The 24,064-nt window shown below is 39.0% G+C and overlaps 1 protein-coding gene across 10 annotated transcripts in view; it reads right to left on the bottom strand.

The window, feature by feature from the left end:
* Positions 1-23,503, bottom strand: part of LOC108148151 (potassium voltage-gated channel protein eag) — a 45,903-nt gene extending 22,400 nt beyond the window's left edge. For 7 of the 10 annotated variants that reach the window (XM_017275035.2, XM_017275037.2, XM_017275042.2 and 4 more), the window contains exons 1-2: positions 22,843-23,503; positions 4,715-4,841 (exon numbers count right to left, since the gene is read on the bottom strand). In XM_017275035.2, coding sequence (XP_017130524.1) covers positions 4,715-4,841; positions 22,843-22,921 — 206 coding nt within the window. In that variant the 5' untranslated portion in view covers positions 22,922-23,503. The remainder of the gene's footprint in view (positions 1-4,714; positions 4,842-22,842) is intronic. The other 3 variants (XM_017275036.2, XM_017275044.2, XM_041710288.1) reach the window with 1 other exon arrangement.
* Positions 23,504-24,064: the final 561 nt, after the last annotated feature.

The following is a 24,064-nucleotide window of genomic DNA, read 5'->3' as shown; positions in this document are numbered from 1 at the left end:
TATTATTCTTGGTTAGCTTCAGTTTGGTCGGTTGCATGCCACAAACACACAAACACTCACACACACTTACACACACACACACCCACGGACAGCAAGGCAAACACATGCAGCGGAAAATGGGAAAACAGAAAGCGTTCCAATTCGAGGAAAACATGCCGAACAAAACAAGATTGATGCACCTGGGGCTCACCGGGTAAAAATACGGCGAGGCTTCACTGCACACACAGCAAAAAGTATTAAACAAATATCAATTTAATGCACCGCTGCTCAACCGAATGCTTTCCACATTTCCTTGGGGCTCAGGTCAATTTTTTATTTTTTCATATTAGGTCAAGGCGTTCGATAAAACTATCAAAACTAAATTAATAGTAAGATACGCTTGTCAAATATTGTTCAAGAAACTTCATTAAATATTAAATGTGTATAGTTTTAATGAAGTCGATAGCCAAGTCACGTATGTAATAATAAATGCATTCCATTTTAAAGCCTAGTAAATACGTCTTTCTATATTATAAGTATATTTAAAACAGAAAGCTGGTTTAACCTTTAAATATCTCTTACCAAAGTAAGATTTTAATAGAATTTTTATATGTTCTTTCTGGCAGAGTTAGCTTGGCCCAGATGCCTGAAATCAAAAACTGTAGCCAGTAATTTAATATTCCCAACATGCCGGCAAAAGTTATGCGTGAAAATTTACTGGCTTTGCCTGGCCTTTTCCCAACGAATAGTTGAAAAACTATGACGAACGTGAGCGTTGGGGCTTAGCCTTATGTGTATATCACATTGGATACCTTTATTAAATTCATTATATTTCTTTCGTTTCCCAATGAAAACTAAATAATTCATGATCGACTTTCTGGGCTTAACAGGGGGCTAAACTTTTCGTGCTTATATTATTTTCCACTCGAAAAAGTTGGAATTCGGGACAAAGGGGAACCACACTTGCAGTCCCATACAAAAGTGTTGCATACTCTTGGGTCGAGCTCGATGACGTCAGCAGCAGCACGAGCGAAGGGAAAACGAGAACGCAACCGAAGGAAAAGTGGGTGAAGTGAGAAGGAGGCGGATACAGGAGGATGGGCAGGGAAGGGAAGGGGAAGGAGGAGTAGTAGTTAATTTCTGTTGTTTTGCTTTATTCTCGTGGCCCCCGAACAAAAGTTCAACAAACTATGCTCCAGCGAATCGGCGACGTCACGCTTCGAGTGTATGTGTGTGTATGTGTGTGTGCTTGAGTGTGTGTTTTGTACCCACACACAGGGACAAAAAATGAAATTGGGTTACAAAGCAAACAAAAAACAGGTCCTGGATATGCTTATGCTCCCCGGTTAGGGGATTTGGTCAGGGATATATGGCATGTAGCCATAGATATGGATGCACAAAGTGTTTATGTGCTCATGGCTGGAGCACAGTAAAAGCTCTCGACAAGCACTTAAAATTCTATTATTTTCCAGGGGGTCGGCTCCAAAAGAAAGCACTCAAAGAAAATCCCCAATCCAATCTAACAAATACCAGAAAGATGTCCACAAGGGGTTTACTAGTTCAAAGTGTTTAATGGTAAAGTCCAAGTTTCCAGAGTAAAATAGTTGACAAGAAATTTAATACCATTTAAGATTTCTGTAGCATTTCAATTTATTAAAATAATGTTTCACCAATTTAACTATTCTTTTTAATAATGGCACTCTTTTTAAATTTCTAGATTTTTTTTTGTTTAATTAATTACAAAATAAACAACCAGAGATTTTTTAATAATAAATTATTATTCACTTAGTATCAACATATTTCTTCTTTTTTGCCCATTTATTGTACTTGAAAAATACAATAAACAAAAAAAAAAATGTTGTTATGTGATTTTTAAAATTAAACTATTGGTGAAAACGGTACTTAGTAAGAACCTTTAGTTATATTTTTTATCAGCAAAGTAGTAAAGAACATTTTGATTGGTCACCTCGTCGTATACGTTATTTAAAGGTATTGCTGACAACTTCCTATACTTTCAAGCTAAAATTGAGTCAAAATGGAGAAAAATTGTATTGAAATGTAAAATTAAAGTGGTTATAGGAAACTAAAGATGGGGTGGTATTTTTTAAGAATAAATTTCCATACGAAAATCGAAAAAAATTACATTTAAGCAAAAGTCGATTGAAAATCAAACGGCTCTTTGACTGCTTTGCACTTTCTTTCCCATTCCATTTCCTTTTTTCTTCTCCTTCTCCTTCTTCTTCTTCTTCTTAATTATTTTCCTTTTTTTGCTGGTCAACGTTTTCTTGTTGCCTTTGGTCATCACTCTTCTTGTTTCCATTTCTTTTTTCTGTTGAGGCTCACACGCGACCAGAAAAACAGAAACAAGCAAGAACAGCAACAAAAACAAGAACAACACCGAAGTGGGTCACACCAAAACGGATGATTGAGCGGCCGAAAGAGAGGGTTGGATGAGCCCAGAGAGAGAGAAGGCAATAACGAAGGTGGAAGGGAAAATTTGCTAGCTAAACGGCAGATTGGCATTAAAAAACTTGAATTTTTTCCACTGGGGAATCAGCCGCTGATGCTGCAGGTATACTCTGCCTATTTTTTTTTAGGGCTGTTTTTTTAACCTGCAAATTACAAACAATTCTCGGGAGAATCATTGGATACACTGGCCTCTGGGTCTCCGCTTGTTGATTTATGAGACTGGTGGGAGAAAGCAAGAGGGGGAAAGGGATAGACGAAGAGAAAGGGACAGCGACATCGATCTAAAAGAGACAGGAATAGAGGAAAGGAGGTGGCTATAAAAAAAGGTTGAGGGGCCCAGTTCACGACCATCGAAAGTCCTAGCCGAATAAAGGCAAACAAATGCAGTTAGCACTTGTGCAGGTGATATCTCTCTCTCTCTCTTTCTTTTCCTTTCCATATCTCTCACACTTCTTCCATCTCTCTTACTCTCCCACGTCAACTCACCAAAGGTTTGCATAGAAAATTTGTTTGGTCAGGAACACCGGCAGGCAATTTGCAATAGTGTTACGGAAAATGGAATCGCAAGCAAGCGGTGGGCACAAAAGAAAAACTGGTTAGCGGTAAAAAAGACAATTTTCCCGCGAACAGGAATTAAACCAACTTCTCAAGGGGATTCATTTGCTTAAACATTTTCGGGCAATTATACCACCAGTATTCTGATCCGAATATTAATTATGTATTTAAGAGAGGCATACTTGACATAACTCGAACTTTGAAGTCTGGTGAATGCATTTACATTTCAAAAATATTTAACCATGGCCATACTAATTATAGCAAAATAAACAGTAATATTACTTACAGCCCGTTTATTTAATGATTGTGTTTTTTGTTTCTCTATTTTTTTTGACAATGCAGATTAAATTGTCCATCAAACATTATTATTATTATTATTCTATTTTATTTTTTTCTGGCTTATGCAACTTGCACACAAATTTATTAATTAAAGAATATAGATTATTCACAGGGCTAAATAAACAGTAATTTAAACAAATTAAAAAAATGTGAATCCCATTTGTACCATATTTCCGTGCAATGCGCTGCATACTTTGTGGCGTTTTCCTTTCATTACGCGAGATGGAAAAAGGTGGAAAGCTCTCCTGTCCATTTGCATTAAGTTCGCTGAGCAGCAAAGTGCATTAAGTTCGACAATGGTTTTTTAATGGCCGGCACAACAAAAAAAAGCACGCAAATTAATTGAAAAAACTACAAGCGGAGAAAAAAGCTGGAACAATAAATGAACTTCACATTCAATGGCCGGTGTAAGCAGCTGCGGATAAGCCGTTAAGCAGATAAGCACAGGAAAATGGTGGAAAACAGGTGGGTGGTGTATGAGTGGAGTGGGTGTACGTTGTTCAGGTCAGGTGCGTGAACAACCTGTTAATGGTCGGAGAGACCCAGTCGAGACAGGCAAAAAATCTCCTGCAATCTCGGGCAATCCTCTTAGCCATCAAGGATCCCAGAGGAAAATCTCCAGAGTCTCTGTCCTGTCTGACTGCCTAACCCCCTCCTCGCATTGCCACCTGTCGCACCTGTGCGATTATGCAGCTTACAGTTTGAGAAGCTCTGCTCTTAAGCTAATATTTGCCTAAGAAATGAGCGTGCAACTTTAACGCGGTTAAAAGTCAAACTAAAGAAAGTGAAAGTGATTATGGGAATTTAAAGATAAGTGCAACGAAGGCTGGTGAAGGTGAGGGAGAAGAATTAAGGTGATGCCATTGGCCCCTTTAAATTGTATAGCGATTAGTAATTTAAGTAAGTAAAACTAAGAGTCTGGAAGAAGTATAGTAATAATGACCTTAAACACAAAAAACAACTTCTGTAGACTTCGTGACTCTTGTTAAACTAAAAATGTAAAAACTAACAGCATTTAAAATGTATGCGCTAACAATGTTTTCACTTTAGAAATTAAATATAAGTTAAAAACCTAGTCAATGCCAAGGGTCAGGATGAAAAATATAAATAGTTAACAATGAATATGCTTTAACAATATTCCATTTTATACGTACAACATAAAGAAAAAACTTGTGACAAACACATCGATAGTTAAAAATCAAATGGCTTGCCCTCTTAATCGGCAATCAAAGCCACAACATCAAGGACACCAATAAATATTAATAATCGTTAGGGATTAACAATAAAAGCATCAATTGGAACGCAGAGTACACCAACAACAGCGAGAAGAGAGCGAAAGTAGTTGAAGTGAATATAAATCGGCAATACGTACACATACCTGCACGACTTCTGCATGACCTCGGCCCGGTTGTAGCCGCTGATCTTGCAGAAGGACTCATTGCAGTAGACGATCGGGAAATCGACGATTTGTGCGTTGGCCAAAAGAAACGAGCTGTCCGCTGAAAATGCAGAAAAAACCATTTTATTTTAGTATACGAAAACATCATTTCAATTTATAAAATAGAAAATAGTTTGAAGTATTTAATGACACTGCTTAATACTATCCACTATGACCATTAACACCTCTTACCAATATATTATATTAAAGCTATTTACGTGATAAGTAATTTCTAGACTTATTAAAAAAAAGTAAATTAAAGCAAATATTTCATGACATTGGCCCCTTGCCAATACTAAAACCTTTAATTGTATTAATTAATTTTTTAGCACAAAAAAAAAAAATACCAGGTATTTGAGACTTTTATTTGTTTTCATTTTTATTAAATTTGAGCACAACACTATTTTATACAAATTGTGGGTATGATAACACAACTTTTCACCAATTTATAGTATTTACATTTGCCGCAGTCAAAGTTTTGCAATATAAGGACCCATTTATTTTAAGGACACTATGCATTTCTCTTTTACCTCTTCCATTTTGCCCATTTTCTCAGAAAATGGTCAACAACAAATTTGTCGCTGTCAGTTAGTCAGTCAGTCAGTCAGTCAGTCAGTCTATTGAACTTTTGGCGTGGAGTTTTATCAAAATATTAGAGCGTAATTGGAACATTTCAAATGTTGTCATTCATAATCAAATTCGTTTTATCGACTGCACTCAACCCACTTACAATGTTGAAATTTGTCTAGTCAGTTGTCAGAGGTGAAAGAAGTACAATTTGCTTTATCCACATTGGTTACCCATAATGCCAATACTATGTATAATGTCCATTTATGGAGAAGATAAATGCACTTTTAAATAATTTATACATAGAGTAGGGTTGATAGTATTTACATAAGTGTAACGTTTTGGTTTTTTATCGTTACAATTTTTAAGGTAACAATATTTTTTGATCGTATTTCGACTCTGCTAAACATTTTCCTTAAACATTTTTCATAGCCGAGTCCCATTACTATTTAAAACATAATTAACAAATGGAAATCACGATTTCTAAAATCTATCCTATTTAAGCCAACAGATATTCATGGACATGATAAAAGCTCCTGAAAACAAGTACCTAGTTATATGCCCAGATAACCCCCATCACTTTCGGTCGACGGGTCGACTAATGACGGTTGTTACTGCTGTGTTTGTACGAGTTGCAGGGGCACTGCGAGTACGAGTTCAAATTCGAGTCCTCAGGTAAGCAGGTAACATGTGTAAACCACGCGCTGGCATCGCATGGCATCGCATGGCAGGGACATGGACACGCACACACACGGACATACGGACAAAAATACGGACACGGATATAGACATGGACATAGACACGGACATGGCATCGTACGGATAGCTGGCATCGACCTGCAGGGGATTCCCCTGCCAACCCATTAAGTCTGACTGGTTGTTTTACTATTTATTTGCTGTTTGCCATTTGCCATTTGGCTTGTTTTGTGTTGTCTTTTTATTCGCCTACAATAATATTACTTTCAGGTGATTTTATTAGTGGTGATGGCGATGCGCTCTTCTTGTAGTTTCCCCAAAAATAAAGTACCAGGAACTCCCTTAAAATTGTAATATTTTTAAGAAATGAATATTTATTTAAGGTGACGTCGGTGATCTTTCGTTTTGAAGTATGAAAACGTAAACCTAAGATACATATGTTTATGCTATTAACACTGAAAAAGTAAATTACTTTTGGTGAGTAAAGTTTTACGCATAAGCGATAAGAGTTTGTTCAGCCTTAAAATAAAGATAATAATTTTTGAACTAAACAAATCTAAAACATTAATTTGATCTCTATAACAAAGCCCTAAAATAACCACATCCAACTTAACAAAAATAGTTTGATTAATTTTGGTGTCAGTTAATTTATTTAATTTTGTAAATTTAAAAAAAGTAGAAATTTTAAAATTGTAAAATATTTAATTATAAAATTATAAGTTTTCAAATTCTTAAAAGAATTTTTTTTAAAGAAAATTTAGAATTCAAGAATTTGTATTTAAACAATTTGTAATTTGAGAATATTTACAATTTCGAATTTTACAACTTACAATATTAACATTTTGTAATCACAGTTTTAAAATTCATACTCTAAAAATCTAAATTGTAAAAATTGTTAAATTTTATATTCTTAAATTCAAGATTCTAGAATACTTAATTCCAAATTCTTAACTACTAAATACTTCTGAACAAAACAGGTTTAAAATCCTGAAATAATCCGCCACAGATTCAGTTCACCTGGCCCACACACCTGGCTTAAGGAAAAGGGCGCAAGTGGAAATCAGTTGCTGTTACTTTTTATTGACATTATGTGAAGGGGGGCTTGGGAATGGTAATGGCGGGAGGAGGCACCCCAGAGTTGGCTATGCAAATGTGGCAGGCACGCCAGTCCTGGCCAGAGTTGCATGTCGCAGGTGCCAGACAGGAGCGGAAAATCCGAGGAGCCCCGATGCTGGCGGTGAAACAGGGGGAAAATCGGGGTGAAAAAAGCACACTAACCCACATTGACATGGACATGGCCAAGCCAATGAATATGTATAAAAATATTCGCATGCAATGGCTCGATGGCTGCTACCGTTGGCAAATGGCAAATGGGGAATGGGAAATGCATATTTATGTGTTACAAACTCACACACACACACACACGGATCACTTTTTTACGACTGCAACAAGGACATCATCAACAAGAACAATAACAACAGCAACGGCTAAAGCAACAACAACGTTTGCCACTTTGTAGTGTCAACAGTTGCCGTGACTGAAACAAAAAAACAAAATCTGCAGATGGTGGGCGGCTCCAAATTGATGGGGGCGTGGTCCTAACGGCTATCTCGTTACGCTCTGCACATGGCTCTTTTGGTAGTTCGAAAAATGGTGGCCCAGGACCAGGCTCAACGTTTATAATCGGACTTTAGGTTGGACTCATCTCTCTAAACTAAAATTGGCCAAAACTCTAACTTAATTTACCCAAAAATGTTTACATTTTGTCTCCAGTAAAGAAAAAACAAATTACAACTTTTTGTGAAGGCAAAAAGGCTCGAAGGCTTTTGCCAAATATTACGCATACGACAGGAAGAACATTTTTTGTAATGCAATCTGCAGGCTTAATATTTATTATGATTAAAAACGACAACGTTAAAACTTTTAGGGACGACAAGTAAATTATCTATTCGGACTCCACGATATCCAGGTCAATGTTTTCGTAGGCAGACTCTAGCTTACATATTTATTGGCCTGTATGTACACATTTAAAGCTGATAACAAAAATTAATAATCTAAATAAATTTTATTTAGGACTGCCTACGCAGCACTGGAAGCACTGGCTTATTTTGTGCATATGTAGAATTTTCACCTGGAAATTTTTATGTTTGAATCATTTTTGCAAAAATAATTTTAAGAAACGTAAAAATTTTGCTTTGATCTTCAGAAGATAATATGTATTATTAATATTATTGCACCTGATCAGAGAGATTTAAACCTTCCCACCACAGAAAATGTGTGAAAAATCGTATCTAAATCTGGATAGAAAGTATACTGTTCTTTATATATTGTGTTCACTGTGGACCACTCTACTGGACATGTGCCGAGGTCCTCCGCGGATGGTCATAATCCTTGCAGTCAAGCTGCGGCTTCTTTCTTGCGAGGCATAAACCACACGGTTGTCTTTTGCAATGTGTGCCTGACTTTGCCATTGTGTCAGTGTCGCAACACTTTTTACTTGGGGGTGGCTCAGGGTGGTCTAGGGTGGTCTAGGGTGGCCCAGGGTGGTTGCGCGGCAGTGTGGCATGTGTGGGTGCATGGCTGTTGCTCTGCGGCTGCGACACTTAATGGCATTCAAAGCTGGCGGAAAAAGTTTTGCAATTTGCCTGGGCCATTTCAGTCCGGCAGCGATTCCCTTTTAAGCCGCGGATTGCTGCCATCTCGGCCCTCCGCAGATCCCTCAATCCCTCGGTTGCGGTGCCAAGTGGAGCGGGAATGCGGCAGAGATGTCAACTGGCACTGGAGCCGGGGAAAAGCCGATTGGGATCAAGGTTTTCCCGGAACAATTTCCTTACAATGAGATCACAATGAATGTGTAAACTATGTCCTTCGACGATGCGCTGCGATGTCAGCTCAACAGATGTCGCTGAATATTTAAATTCACGTTTGAACCCTTTTCAATTTTGATTTGCAATCAGTGTCTTAGAATTTCAACGCGATATGTTAGCACCGAAAATAGCTTTGCTTTTGAATAATTACTCCTTAAATATAAAATTCTTTTCTGTTAGTTAAATAGGCATATTAAAGCTTTTAATAGTTTCGAAAATATATATTGCAAACGATTTTTACATTCCTTTTACATTCGAAATATCTATAGTTTTAGATAAAGGGAAAGTTTTCAAAAGGACAATGATAGTTCCGGTAATGCTTTATACATTATTTACAGAGCCCCTTAAAAATAAACATTAAGAAACCTGACAAAACTATGTGTTCCGAAACACCATTATCGGCAAATTTTAACTAATAAAGCACTCAAGACGTCAAATCAAATAATAATATCGTAAAGAAATGAATATTTCATTGCTGATTGACAGCAACATCTCCATGCCCAGCCTTCTGCCACACAGCCTTGATTGCCCAATTATTTATGAGCTCGATCAAAGATGATGTATTATAAATGTCAACATCAACCGCCAACGGTTGTCCCTCCAAAAAGGGAAAAAAGGAATAAAAAACACGATGGCCAGGAGGGTGACTTACGATTTAATTAATGATTTTTTGATTTTCATTTGAAAGCCAAACAAAGGAGCTGGGGCAGGCCAAAGGACGCAAACAAAGGCCGGCAAAAAAGTATCGAAAATTGGTTGGGGTGTATCGTGTATTGAGCATTCCGAGTGTTTTTCGGATTGTTGGGATCAGCATTTCGGGAGCTGACAACTCAACCTGAAATGTCAACAAGCCGGGTCGGAAACAAAGGAATTTGGATTGGGATTCCCGGCCGGCGGTCCGTGTTGCTCGATGATTGATGAGGCGGTCGTTCAGCCACCCACTTTTCACACCCCCCACTCGTTTGGCCAATTAGACCGTGCAGCATTTACAGTTGTAAGTTGGCCAGACAAAAAAAGAAAGCGGGAAGCCTTGTCGTTGATTGATTTGGATTCATGCGGTCGACCGCAGTCCGAAAAAGAGTCCTCCTAAGTGGATTTGTTAGTGGCCTTGGCCGGCGGATGGGTGTGGGTGTGGATGCGGATGTGGCGAAGGGAATGGTGAAGGGGGACCTCAAAGGGATATAACAAAACTAGTCCATTAACTAAATACACCCCAAACAAACACACTTACTCGCACACATGCAAATGTGGTTGCAATTTCGCAAAACTTTCATTTCCGCTTGGCCGCCGCACAGTGGAGCAAAAAAAATCATTGGAGTAGATACATTGGTATACAAATGCTTTAGGCTGTTGTTTTTCAAAACCAATCTGTTCAAATCTGTTTCGGTTGCTTTAAAAGCTACAACTTTATAGAGACTGAAATACAAACAATTATCAAAAAAAAAGTAAATGGAAACTTTTTTTGCTAACCGTTAAAAAAATTTAATCATATTTAATTTTTTTTTAAAAATGGAAAACAACAGATTCTGTCTGAGTGCTTTAGAGTAATTAAATTTGCTTTTTTGTGCAGTTTTCAATATGTTCCTTAATTTTACGTAACACTTTTCTTTATTTGTTTTTTTCACCACTGTGCGGGCTACTTCCTCCTCGGTTGCTGTTACTTTCGTTTGTTCCTCCCCCCTTTGTGACCATATTACCGTATATATGCCCCTTAATTTCCACCCCCTCTCGCCACGTCTCTGGCCAGTTTTGTCATTATTTTTTTTTGCGGTTTTGCATTTGCCATCTTCTCTGCGGTTGTCGGTGTTTGTTGTTGCTTCTGTTTCTATTGTTTCAAGCTTGTCACACACACACACACACAAACACATGCATCAGTTTCAACACCAATACAGGCACACATTCACACTCGCACAGCAACAAAATCATTTGTTTGGCTGGTTTTTATGACATTAGTGTGAATGTTGAACGTTATACGGTTCAGGCGGCACAACGGTCCTTGCAATTATCCTCCCTGGACCCCCTTTACCCCATTTTCCCCCCTATTTTGTCACCTCTTCAGCCCTCGATTCAGCCCCCTTCTATACTGAATTTACCACCCCCTTTGAAGCTGCAATTAGGACACAGATTGCCAGCTGGCCATGCCATTTTGTCCTCCATTTTGCAGATCCTTTAACTCCGTCTAACACTTTATACACCTCTCGTTTCGTTTCCACACCCCCACAGACCTCCCTTCTTTTACCCCCTTTTCAGTAGTCGAGTGCATAAATTTTATTGTCCAAAAAGGGAAAAAGGCTCGGCCGCTACGACAGCATTGCGATTTAATTACATTAGCGACAGCTGGAGAATGCACAAAAGTGGGTTGTCGGGTTATAAGGTGGGCCAGCAGGGGGTTAAGCGCGGGGAGGTAAGAGTGAAAGTGAGAGTTTGAGGTAAAACACGACAAAACCACGTTGATTAGGCCAGCCTGTTACGGCTACGACTCCTTGGGGCATGCTTGAAAAGAATCGCAACGAAGTTCCCTTTTTTTTGTCGCATAATGGCACTTATAATAAACCCCCTCTGTCTCTCTACCCCTTTCTTTCGCACTGTCTCGCTCTGTCTCTGTCTTTATGCGCGCCATTTGGCGTTTGTTATTAAATTTGCATAATTAAGTGAGAAGCTGCGCTCCAGCACGAAGCAAAACCGCCGGGCAACCATAAAGGGGGGACTAGTGATAGTCGGTGGAGAAAAAAAGGCAAAAGTCAGCTTCTGGTGGGTTCAACATTAATTGAATTTGTTAAGAAACTAAAAAAAAATGTCAAGAAATGAAAATGAGAGAAAAAGGGAACATAAAAAAGTGACCATCAAAGGGAAAGACGGGATAGTTTCACTACTCAACATTTACGCTTGCATAAGTTTTTGGTTTAATGAATACCAAAAGTTCTAGTTGGAAGCTATGATAAGCTAAATATTTATTTCGATTAAAGCTTACTTTAAAAATTTTATTAAATTATGCAGTTAAGTACTAACTTAAGCCTTAAGGGCGAAAAACTTGAAAGGACTCAAGAAATTTGCATAAAATAAGTTTTCTTTAACCAGTTTTCTATGACATTTTTTTAATCGAAAGAGTAAGGGATAGATGCAAATGTAAATGTAAAAAATACAGTGACTTTTCTCAATTTGCTGTGAACAAGAATGTCTCCCAGGATCTTACCATATGCTCGACTCCAATTTAATTTTCCATTTTTTCATTTCCATTTTCCAATCCGCGTGCCCCCAGCCCGCAACTTTGTTTGATTACTTTCCATGTTCTGTGACTGCTTGGTGGACATTTGACTTCAAGGTCATCGGAGTGTTCGTGCCCAGCCCACCCGTCAACCCCCTCCGCTGGATTCCAGCAAACTGACTGTTCATTTAATTTTGCCCGCGGGTCTCTGCGATTCTCCGCAGTCCCTCCAATATTTTCTAGTTTAAATGCTCTCCAGCATTTTGGACTTTCAGACTTTCACCCGACAAACACAAAGTGGATGTGCCTACACTGCTAAAAAGAAAGAGTCGTTACTCTCCGCTTTTCAAATTTAAGTGCATTTGAATCACTGAAAGAAACAAAACATAAAACACTTACTTAAATGTTCAAAACTTGTTATATTAGAAAACAATTTAGTTGAATAAAAATGTCAGAACTTTTATTCACAATTCCCGGTATATTAAACAATAACTTTAATCTGGAATCTAAAATCGATTTTGTTCTTAGCGTTTAAAGGATTACTGAATTTATAATGGCACCATTAAAGCTTATTATTTTTATACGCAGCATTTAGTTAAACCAGCTTCAATTAACGGGTAACTTCCCCTTTACGATAATTAGCTTGTGGTTTTGAAAATTTTGCATATTTGAAGATAGTAACCTACTCTGTTTTATTGGTTTTAACATTCGAGCAGAACTTTCAAGCAATTTGTGGCATATTAAAGGATAATTTAAAATCGAATTTCCTTCTAGCGTTTAAATGGTGGCTAAATTTATAAAGACCACTATTAAAGCTAAGGGTTTTTTATACGATTCAGTTTATTGAACCATCATTAATGGCTTGCAGTTTATTTTGAAATTGAATTAACTACCGATTGCTTGCCAATTCTTGAGACTTTCATTTTGTGCGAGTGTGCGTAAGTGTTAGTAGGTTGACCAACTTTCGCAAACACACTCTCACACACAGAGAGCCAAAACCCATACACAGACAGCCGCAGAGCTGTTGGCGCCATTGGTTTGCCATGCTCCACTTCATCCCGCATTTGCTGATGCCACATTAAAGTTTTGGCCCCGTCAACGTCGTCGCCATCGTCACTTCCTCCACTCTCTCCCTCTCTCGCTCTATCTCTGCGATAGTGTATGTGTGTGTATGGGGATGCCTTGGCTGATAAAAAAAAGAATGGCGAAAAAGTTGATTGCGTAAACTTTCAACTCGGTCCAAACCAGCAACAAAGTGGCCGGGAAAAGCAGCCAACTTTTTCCCCAGTTGCGAAGTGCAAGAGCGAGTTTTAGTTTCACACACACACACACAAGAGTGTGTGGGGTGTGAGTGTGTTTGTCGGCTACTCTCTCACTGCATCACTGATAAAAAAAACGTACTATATCAAAGTATTTCACACTCAATTTAGGTACTTTTTGCTTTGGTTTTTAATTATTTTAAATATGGAAATATTTAACGATATTTCAATATTTTTTTATTACTTTCGGAATAGATAGAACGATAAATAAACCATATTAAACAAGTAGAACCATTGTTAAATACAATATTTGTCACACTCGTTCAAATCTTTGAACACCAAATGCATTCAATTTAATATGCATTTAATATGATTTTATATTCCACATATATATAAAATTACAATTTTATGCTCAATAGCGACGTATATATTTTTGTACTATTTTTTTTATCAGTGTTATTTTCTCATTCTTCTTCCCCACCATTTTGCATTTTGGCCGCAACTTTTGCGCTGCGTTGCGTGTTGCGAGTGGTGGCCCCAAAAAGCATGCTACACTTTTTGTGCCAAGCAAATTAGCCACGCACTCACACACCCCCACCTCTCACACACAGATGCTAGAGTGAGAGACGATATGTTTGCGGAAAGCAAGAGAAAACGCCACTTGGCACGCGATTTTTAGTGAATTTTCGGTAGCCACCTCAAGTACTTAATGCTGAAGCATCGCTTTATCTACATTTAGATTAATATCCTTCGTTCTAACTTAGTAACTAATAGCTATTCTTCTATAAAAAAGTATAAAAACTTTAAGTACTATTTATACAACTTTTGGTGTTTCATGCATTCATAATGTCATCCTATTGTATTTTAATAAGTGATAGCTTTTATAAGATTTATAAATATAGTTTTGTTTTCTTTTTTAGTGAAAAATTTAAATCATTGCAGAGCATCACCTTCAACATGGTAGATTTAAAAATACAAGCATAGTTTGCTCAGCGGGTGGTAAGATAATGTTCTTATTTTTGACAAAAAACTTAATCGGTGCAATGCACAACTCGGCAATATAAGCCCTCAAAGGGGATTCACAATGTGTTATGTATGCACCCATTTTTTTTAATAAAAGGTAGGAAAACACCAAACTGGTCAAAAGCAGCAAATCGTTGCAATATGAATCTCTGCGGGTGGTTTACATTTCGCCAAATAAACCTTTTTAAATATCTTTGCAACAGTAAACTTTTAAAATGGTAGATTCCTGTTGGTTACTACATTTATTAAAATCAAGCTGACCAAAATAATCAAATATGTAGAACACGTACAAAATTAATGTCAGTTAGACAAACAACATTCAATAACATATTTAAATGCTTTCCACCATACACACATTAAGTGAATAAGGGTTGTATTATTTTATTTATTATTTATTGTTTAAATCCTGTATTGCCTGTGTATTCAGAAAATCCTTCGTTTAGAAGTGCTTCCACCATTCCCCATCCTTTTTACTCGTACTCTGTGTCCAATGGGCTCTGTCGGGGATTAGGCTGCGTCTTAATTTTGATGTGGTCTGCTCTGCCACTTTCAGTAGTCCCACCTCCGGTTCCACGCCCCCTGCCGTGAGCTGGCCCACCTGCCTGCCAGTTCACACAGACAGGGCCTCAAAGAGGCGTGGGGAGGCAACAACTTAATCCAATTTGACTGGCCAAAGGCGAAACTTGGACCTGGCCACCGGCTACCCTGGCCTCTGTGGTCATTCTTAAATGGCCTTTTACTTAATGCTAAGTGTCGTTTGACTGCTGTGCCGTGCCCCATCCCAAAAAGCAGTTCCAACTCACGCGCTGTTGTCTAATTAAAGCGATTTGACTCCGGTCACATGTCGATAATACTAATAATGGGGGAATAACTGAATAATGACGGACACAGCAGCAGTAGGGGTTGACTACTGTTCTTCACCCCCCTGTCGATTGTGGAAAGGTCTTCGTCTGGCCGATGGATTATAAACGCAGTCCTCATAAATTACGCAAAAGTCGGCAGTCGCCGCAATCCCAAAAAGCGTGGGAGTAAAAGGAAATGGGCAAGTACAAGTAAGAAAACGTCTGGGGCGGAGCTCAGTCAATTGTCGCCACCTGGCCGAGTGGGCCCGATGGTCAGGTTTTGGCCATGGCATTGAAGACTTAGGTACTCCGAAGGTGGCCATTGATTTCAATGGAATTCCTGCAAAGGTCAAAGCGGCACGAAGCTCTGGAGCGAATAAAAATGTTAACAAACGAAAGAAAGTCGGGGAAACAACTTCAAAAGATTCCCTTCTTTTAGCATTAAATTAATATTTTTCTTATTACATTATTATTTGAAATGAAAGCTGAAGGATAAAAACGAAATATAATTGTAATTAAATATCCCAAATCCGCAAAACCCAGGCGTACAAAAACACCCTGTTTCCTTGTTTGAATTTGATATATCCCCCGAGTATTTCTTGTATCGTTATTCAACCTCCTTAACATTCCTTGACACTCAGTTCTTTTTTTGAGGGGGCGTTGATTGGCGGCTCAATTGTTATGATTACACCTTGCCGTAGCGCCGCGACAACGTGGCGTATGATTAATGTGCTGCAAATATTTTACACCTGGCGTTGGCCCCATACTTTGGAGACTTCTTCGCAATCCCCAAAAACCGCACAATGGCCAAATGACACGAAATCTTTGCACTCGACTCACCTTTCAGCCAAAAGAAATAGTGTTTATTTAAATTTCCCTCTCTTTTGTTGGCTTTGATTTACTGTTGCGTGCAAATGTACGAATTGGAGTCCGAGTTCCAGACCGAAGTCCGTGTAAACAGTCCTCTCCTTTTGGCCAGGTCAGTGCGGATTATTATAGCCATTGCGGTTGGGCTCTCGCCCCATCCACCTTCCCTTATATTTTATGCAAGGCACTCGTCAAGCTTTGACCTTCTGGCTTTTCAGCTGGGTAATGGGGTGCAGGCGCGCATTTCCGGCCGCCGAAAAAAAACGGGTCAAAGACGCTGCCCCAGCAACAGCAACGGCAATGCCAACAGCAATAGCAATGAAAATGGCTAGCAACAACAACAACAACAACAAACGGCAAACAACGCGAAAAGTTAAGTGTCGCAAACTGAAAACGCAAGCAAGGCAGGGCAAACGAAGGCAAACGAAGGCAGGGCAAGGCAAAGAAAAGGTAACAAATGAGACTCACCCAGTGAAAGCGGAGAGAGCTCTTTTCCCCCCTCCCGAAAAAAAATCAATAAATGTAATGACCGCCCCTTTTCACACCGCCTCCCTGGCGGCAAAAACGTTAATTTACACGAGAGCCAGCGACAACAACAAAAAGCCGAGGCGAAAACCAGCAACACAGTCGGCAAATGAAAAGGAAAAAAAACACAAACAAACAAACAAACAGCGAAAACGAAATGAAAAATGAAAATCAATAATAAACACACACATACACACCCATACACACACAAGTGGCGCCCGAGGAGGGTCGCCGTGTGGGGCAAATGGCGCCCGACCAGGGACGTGCGACAGTAGACAATGATTGTACATAATTGCAATTGTTCAGTGTTCAGCGATTGGCCTGCGTGAGGGCGTCTCCCAACGCGGCTTGTTGCATGCCCTCAGCACGGCAACTCCGCCTGCAACCAAATTAGTAAACGTGTTTGTCCGTTCCGTCCCCCTTTGTTCCCTTTGTCCCCCTCGCCCCGTCTCTTTCTCTCGTTATGTCATTGCCTGCGTAGGTGGGATTATGCTGATTTCGTTTGACAGCTGGCCTGGGCATCCGTTTGCGTCACTGGATCTCTGAATTAGCACACAAAAACGGGGTTATCAAAATTTCCACCAGAGTATTGCTAATCTGATACCATCAAGGACATTTTAGTTTCTCTGGTTTTTTATGGCTATATTGCCAGGGTACATTTTCCGAAAACTTAGCATAATTGAAAGTTAAATCGTTAAACCAATCCGAATCGATTTGAAACTGCGATTGGTTTTTTCTCCAATTTTTTTCCGCTTCCATTGCTCTTTCGGTCTGCTGATTCATCGCTCATTCGGTTATCATTTATCCATTGGAGACCCAACGGCTCTGACCTGGGCAAACACAACCATCAAGTCTGTGATGGATATCGCCTGGCACGTGTTTTCTTTTGTGGGCCACGGGGCGTATGCGTAATCAATTGTCAACAGGCAGGCAAAACACTCACAAGAATGGATGCACGGCGAAAAACACAAATCATGGGATAAAAGTTTAAAAATTATATGATACCTATTAGAGTGAATCTTAACACGGTGACCTCAAATTTTATTGGGAAAATGTTGGTACCTATGGATGTTTTTTTTTTAAGATGTCTGCTATAAAAATAATATCGAATTGATGATGACTGAAATATATATGTAAGAAAAAACTATGGTACTATAAGCTTTACCACTTCGATTTATAGATCAGTTGTGTCCTATTTTTTAAAGTTCTATGCTAGCATAACTTAAATGACGGATTTCTTGGATTTTTCTTGAGGTGCACGAGAAGGAAATGGAGAAGTGAGCCAGCTCCTGTGACGGGTCCACTTTTGCCCACTTTTTGCTGCTGCTGCTGCTGGTGTTGTTGTTGTTGTTGCTAATGTTGTTTGGCTTGCTGACGAAGATCAAACAGCCGCGCCAAGTGTCGAGCTGCGACCTCCTGAGGGGCAAAAAGGCCATGCCAAATGGGGGGAGAATTGGGGATTCGAGTTTCTGGGAATGAGCGAGCAATGTGCACTCGAGATAAACGTGCGAGGCAAACCGCAAAAGTGACAAGCCCAAAAAAGGCAAACAGAGGCGGTTGCTAAAAAAAAAAAAAAATCGGTAAAGAAAAAAAATGTGAAAAAACAAGGGCAAAGTTGTTTGTCTCTTTTTGCGCACCACTTTGTCCACTTTTCCAGGCCGCAGATAAACCACTGAAAAATGCTTGCCATTGGACTAGTCAGGATTTTTGTGGATTTTGGTTTTTCGACCCCCCCTGTTCCCGTGATTTTATGTGAGTGTGGGCTTTTCTTTTTGCAGCGCAGGCTTTGCGTTCAATTTTAATGAGTTTGTTGCCAAACAAGGACAAACATACGAATTTTTGCCTATTTGCAACTTGTGGACGAATCGAACGGGCCGCCTACCAAACAGAAGGGGAAAGGCAAGGCCCGGAAGCGTGAGCCATAAAGTCAACTAATTAAAAAATCTGCCCAAGCCAGTTGCTCTTTTAGGGCAGTGTCTTTGGTCAGTTTATCGCCAACGTGGCCGAAAATTTGCAGCCCAAACAAACACCACGAAATGGTGGGCTTCACTTCCACCCTTCACCATTTACGCTCCTTAAATTTTCCTGATGGATAACTTTTGGGTGAAGAACCAGAGACTTGCTGGCTTTCAAATATTTAAATGACCAAAATCTTGCAACGTTTTTCTTTGAAATTAAGCTTTACCTTCGTATTATTATTTAAATTTGTGCTTTTTTTAACGAAATCTCTTTTTGTTTTTGATTTTGGTCTTTGTATGTCACATAATATTTAATTAAAATATATTATTGTCTTTAAATACTGATTTTTAATTGTTTCCTTATATTCCCATTGATATTTTAAAAATTCCTTTACTTGCCAAGTTGGATTTTCCCATTAATTAAACTGCCTGAGTATTGCTAGCATCTTATATTGTAAGTTGGAAAAAAATGGGCAGACACTAATCTTGAGAAGTGATTCCAAGTCTCAGCAATATATATTCAATTCCTTATCAATTCAAAGAATTGGGGCTAAGTTAAGGGCTATGAAATAAGGTCTTTAACTGGAGTTTTCCTGGTCCCTTTTCTTGGACATTATCTGCTCCCTACTTAACTTCAATCTGCTCCTGTTGTTATTTGTGTTCGGCATGGAAATCACATTAGAATCTATTGCCTCACCTGACGACCCATTTCCCTCAGCCATTTGCATGCCCGCCTTAATATGCCGCACTTACGACGACCCCTTGTCTCCTGTGCATTTCCTTTGTGGCATTTCCAGTTTACGTTCCGCCTGTATCTACATCTCAATTTGCATCTCTGTTGTGTATCTGTATTTGTATCTTTATCTGTGTCTGTGTCTGTCCATTCCAGGTCAGAATTTTGTTCTCCTTCAGCGACCTGAAAGCTATTTCACTTTTCTCCTCACTTTTGCTGCCGAACGAAATCCTTTTGGGAAAGGCTTTGCGTCTTCCCAGTAATCCGCTTTCGACAGTTGCCGGGGCGGGAAAATGTGTATGGAAAACGGAGAACGGAAAACGGAAAACTATGCCTATTGGGGCGGTGGAATGGGGTGAACCTAAATCTATTGATGGCTCCTTTACGGGGATTGCAATTGAAGCTGAAGTGGGGAAGCATCTCTCGCTTTTTGTCAAAGTGAAATTGAAGGAAGCCCCAATAATGCTTCATCTTATTTTTCCTAATTGGGTCGATAGTGGAGCTTAAAATACTGGGTGAAATATCCACAAAATTAAATAAAATTCAATCAAACTTTGTGTGTCCAAATACTCAAATTACCAAAAAAAAAAAACGACTTAATTGGGTATTACATATTACCAAGATGTGTGGCTCCAAAGGACTCAAGTTAAATATTTCACATTATTTCTCCTAGTTGGGTCGATCATGGAGCTTAAAATATTGGGTGAAATACTTTGTGAAATATCCGAAAAATTCATTACAATTTTACTGAACTTTGTGTGTCCATTTACTGAAAAAGTTAGGAATGACTTAAATAAAATGTTTGACTCTATACAAAAATAAAACAAATCAAAACTACCTAAATGTATATAAGTTATTGCCAAAGTATAATGTTGCAGTTTAAATAGACTCAATGTTACATTTATAACTAGAACTTGCTATTTGTCGGCACTATAAAGTCTGCTCAAGGTTCTAATTGTGGAAATTGATCATGTACTACCTTTATATTGTGGTTGAAATGGACTTATGTTTAATAAGGTTCCTTTATTTGTTGCTTTAAGGTCTCCCAAAAGTTGTATAAGGTATCATTATAATTTTTCAAATCTTCATGATCCAAATAGACTCATGCTTATGATGGTACCTCCACAAGTATAACCTGCTCTTTGTCGTCATCATAAAATCTTCCGAAAGTCGCGTGCTGTACGTGTACAAATCGATGAGATATTTCTTATTTATTGGATCTTCATGGGGGACTGTTGTTGTGTCATTTCGGCATTGCCCTGTCATCCGGCCCTTTCGCTCCATCATTCCGTCAATCCATCAATCCATCAGTGCAGCCACTTTGCCGGGCTGCCTGCTTCCTCCTCTTCTGGCCATGATTAACCGCAGTTGTCCGGAATACTTTTCGGCCATTTGCATTGCCGGACGGAACGGAATGGAATGCCGGGATGCCTCAGTCAGTCGCATGGCAATGGAGTGCATCAGTTGTGTGTGTCGCTCCTCATTCCCTAATGAGCTCTGCTGGGAATGGGAGGGGGTTTTGTTAATTATCCCATAGTTTCAGCTGCTGTGAGCCGTCTTGTTTATGGCTCCATGTGTTGCCGATGGTTGTCGTTGTCGTTGTCGTTGTCGCTGATGGTTCTTATTGCTGATGACTGTTGTTGCTGCTTTGGTACTTTGCTACATGGCAAATGGCAACTCAAGTTGCTGCGACATTTAGGAGCTTATGCTGCTGTTGATATGGATGTGGACGCCATGGATGCCATGGATGCCATGGATGCCATGGATGCCATTGATGCTGAGGATGTTCTCCCCAGTTGACTGCAGCTGAGACCGTGGTTGACCTGTCCGAAATCCGATTTATGTTGGAGCATGTTCAGTGTCAAGCCATTTCCCCATACCTAATTGAAAGTGTTGCCATTGACCGCAGGCCAAAAACGGGTTTCAATGCCGGGACTCGCATTGCCAAGCACCTTCCCGACTTTCCCCTGCTTTCCCTGACACTTTTCCCCGCACTTTCCTTTGGCCACAGTGAAACAATTCAATTTTACGGAACCGGACATTTCTCGGTCAAACGTGTGCGTGTGTGCCATTGCTCTCGATTCGATGGTGTGCGAGTGCTCTATTTATAGCTCATTTCCCTTACTTCTTTCTCTTTCTCTTTTCCTTTTCCCCTTTCCCCCTTCCCCTCTCACACACTCACATATGGCATCCTGTTCACGTTGACAACTTAACGGAAAATTCATTTCACACCATCGCACTTTTCCAGGCCGAAAAGGTTGCCCCTTCACCACTTTACCACCGATAATTGTGTGGCATGCGTGAAATGTCGATTGCAACCGGAGAATCGAATGTGCGTTGCATCGAAATGTGGCCATTTCTGTTGAGGGTCCTTGCGAATGTGAGATGAAATTATCATGATTTCGGACAGAGTTTCAATTACCCTATGAAAACAATTTCTTCGCTACTCTGTCTCGTTTCAATAATGGAACTAACGTTTTAGGGGAGAAATTCAAACCCTTAGTAATCTCTCTTTAATGGTAATTGAAAGTAAACTTAATATTTTGATTTAATGTATGATCTGAGCTCTTAATTGAAATAAGAATAACATTTACATATATCATTTTACCACATACATCATACTTTGATTTGAGTACTTAATTGAATTAAGATGTGCATCTAAATTAATTATGTTATGAACTTTTGAGACCAAAAAGCGAAATAAAGTCAATCAATCAAGCAATCATTTAAATATCTTAAAAACTGTTCAAGTAAGCGTTTAATTAATTAATATGAAACATACGCTTTTCTCAGCATATTTAGTTGTTCATTTTAATTTACAATAAGTTTTATAAGTATTTTCTTAATCACAGCTCTTCCAGTTGAAAGTTCAAGATTATAATTGAATACAAAATTTAATTTTAATTAATACCAAGTACGTTCTATTACAAAACTTTTGACGATTTCGGTCGATGAAAAAAAGGTTGATTAGCCACGAATCATTTGACTCTTATTTATAAAGTTGTTTAAAAAATATTACTGATTTTGGGACAGGGGAGGTTAACCAGTCAAAGCCTGTTAAAAAAATTAAAGAAAAAAATAAATTGAATTGCCTGAAAGCTATTTAAAAAGGCTTTCGAACTGCAACTCTATACTGTAATTAATTTTCGCTCAATTTCGCATTTCAGTAAATAAAGCTATTTCTTCTTATGACAAATTTAAATATTTTTAAGTATACAAATAGCGAAGAAAAAGTAAAAGAACATTTATAAAATGTTTTAGAAAACCTTCATCCGGATATTGAGTCACAAATCATTTTTTTTCTAAAACAAAACCAACTGCGTTATGGTAAAGAGAATTCTGGCTTAAACGAACATAAATATGCCTTAATAAATGGGAACCAAAGTATAAATAAAAGCAAAACCATGTATTTCGGTGATGTTTTTGGCAAAATACCTTGACTTCCCGCTGTGTTACCCCACGCAGCGATTGAATGTCCCCCGGGAAGATGTTCTAAGATGGCAGATTTGTGGAATACTCACGCTGCGAGTTGGAGCGCCGGATGATGTTCTCGAGGAATGTGTTCTGCGGCGCAACCAGTCCACGTCGTCCACCAGGCATTTTGCCGCCTACACGCTACGCCCTGCGCTGCCCAATCCTCTCCTGCTCCTGCTCGTGTTCCTGCTGCTCCTGCTGTCCCGTTTTGGTGGCCTGGTGTCCTGTGTGTCCTGTGTGTGCTGTGTCCTTCCACTCCCAGTTACACTTTCACTTCCGTTTCCGCTACTGCTTCCGCTGACAGCTGGCCTGGACGATGCTGCGCTGCTCTGACAACTGACAGGTGCAACTGACGGATGACAGTTGTCAGCTGAAGGATTGATGGCTGGCGGAGGTGCTCCTGGCTTCTGGCTTCTGACTTCTATTTCCTGGCTCCAGAACTTCAAATGTGGCCCAAATCCGATCCTATATGGTGGTATTGGATGTCTGGTTCATTCGAATTCCGCAGCGGAATAACCGCTCCTCCGAGCGTCCGTCATTTTTAAGCTGTCTCACTCTCTCTCTCTTGCGCTCGCTCGCTCACTCACTCAATCACTTACTCCCTCGCACTCACACACACACACACTCACTCACACACATGCGGACAGAGAGATTCGCTTCGATGCTGATGACCACTTGACCATTCACACAGTCTTATCGGTTGCATATGGCACTGTGTGGAATAAATAGATGAGTAAAAGAAACCATTAGATAGAGATAGCAATATCAACGTAATTAAAATTTAAAAAAATTATACGGGGGTGATAGAGAAATCACTAAAAGAATGCAACAAAATATTTTTAATTTAGTTCCCTTCTCTCTGTTTGCTGTTGGACAACATGAATACGCTGCCAAAATTCACATTCAGTTTAAGAAACTATTTTATTACATGTGCCCCCAAATGATTACATGCATACCTATTATGTATTGGCTGTATAGAAACAAATGGTGGCATATTTTAAATAGTGTTGTTTATGAACCTACCAAAATACATTTAAGTCTACTAACAAATACAAAAATTGTAAGTGAATTGCAATACACATAAAAAAAACATAATATCCCTAAGTTTAATAAGACTCTTATCAACATATTAAAAAATATAAATTCAAAAATAACATTATAAGTAATAAGTTGAAAAACAACAGGAATTAAATAAATACATCCATTGACAGACCAAAAGCAAACTGAAAATAAATTCGAATTTATTTACCAGGCGTTTACAAATTTCTG

Source organism: Drosophila elegans, unplaced genomic scaffold (assembly GCF_018152505.1).
Source record: "Drosophila elegans isolate 14027-0461.03 unplaced genomic scaffold, ASM1815250v1 contig_149, whole genome shotgun sequence".
NCBI classification, from domain to species: domain Eukaryota; kingdom Metazoa; phylum Arthropoda; class Insecta; order Diptera; family Drosophilidae; genus Drosophila; species Drosophila elegans.
Note: the sequence above shows the minus strand (reverse complement) of the source record. Positions and strands in the feature narration are given on the sequence as shown.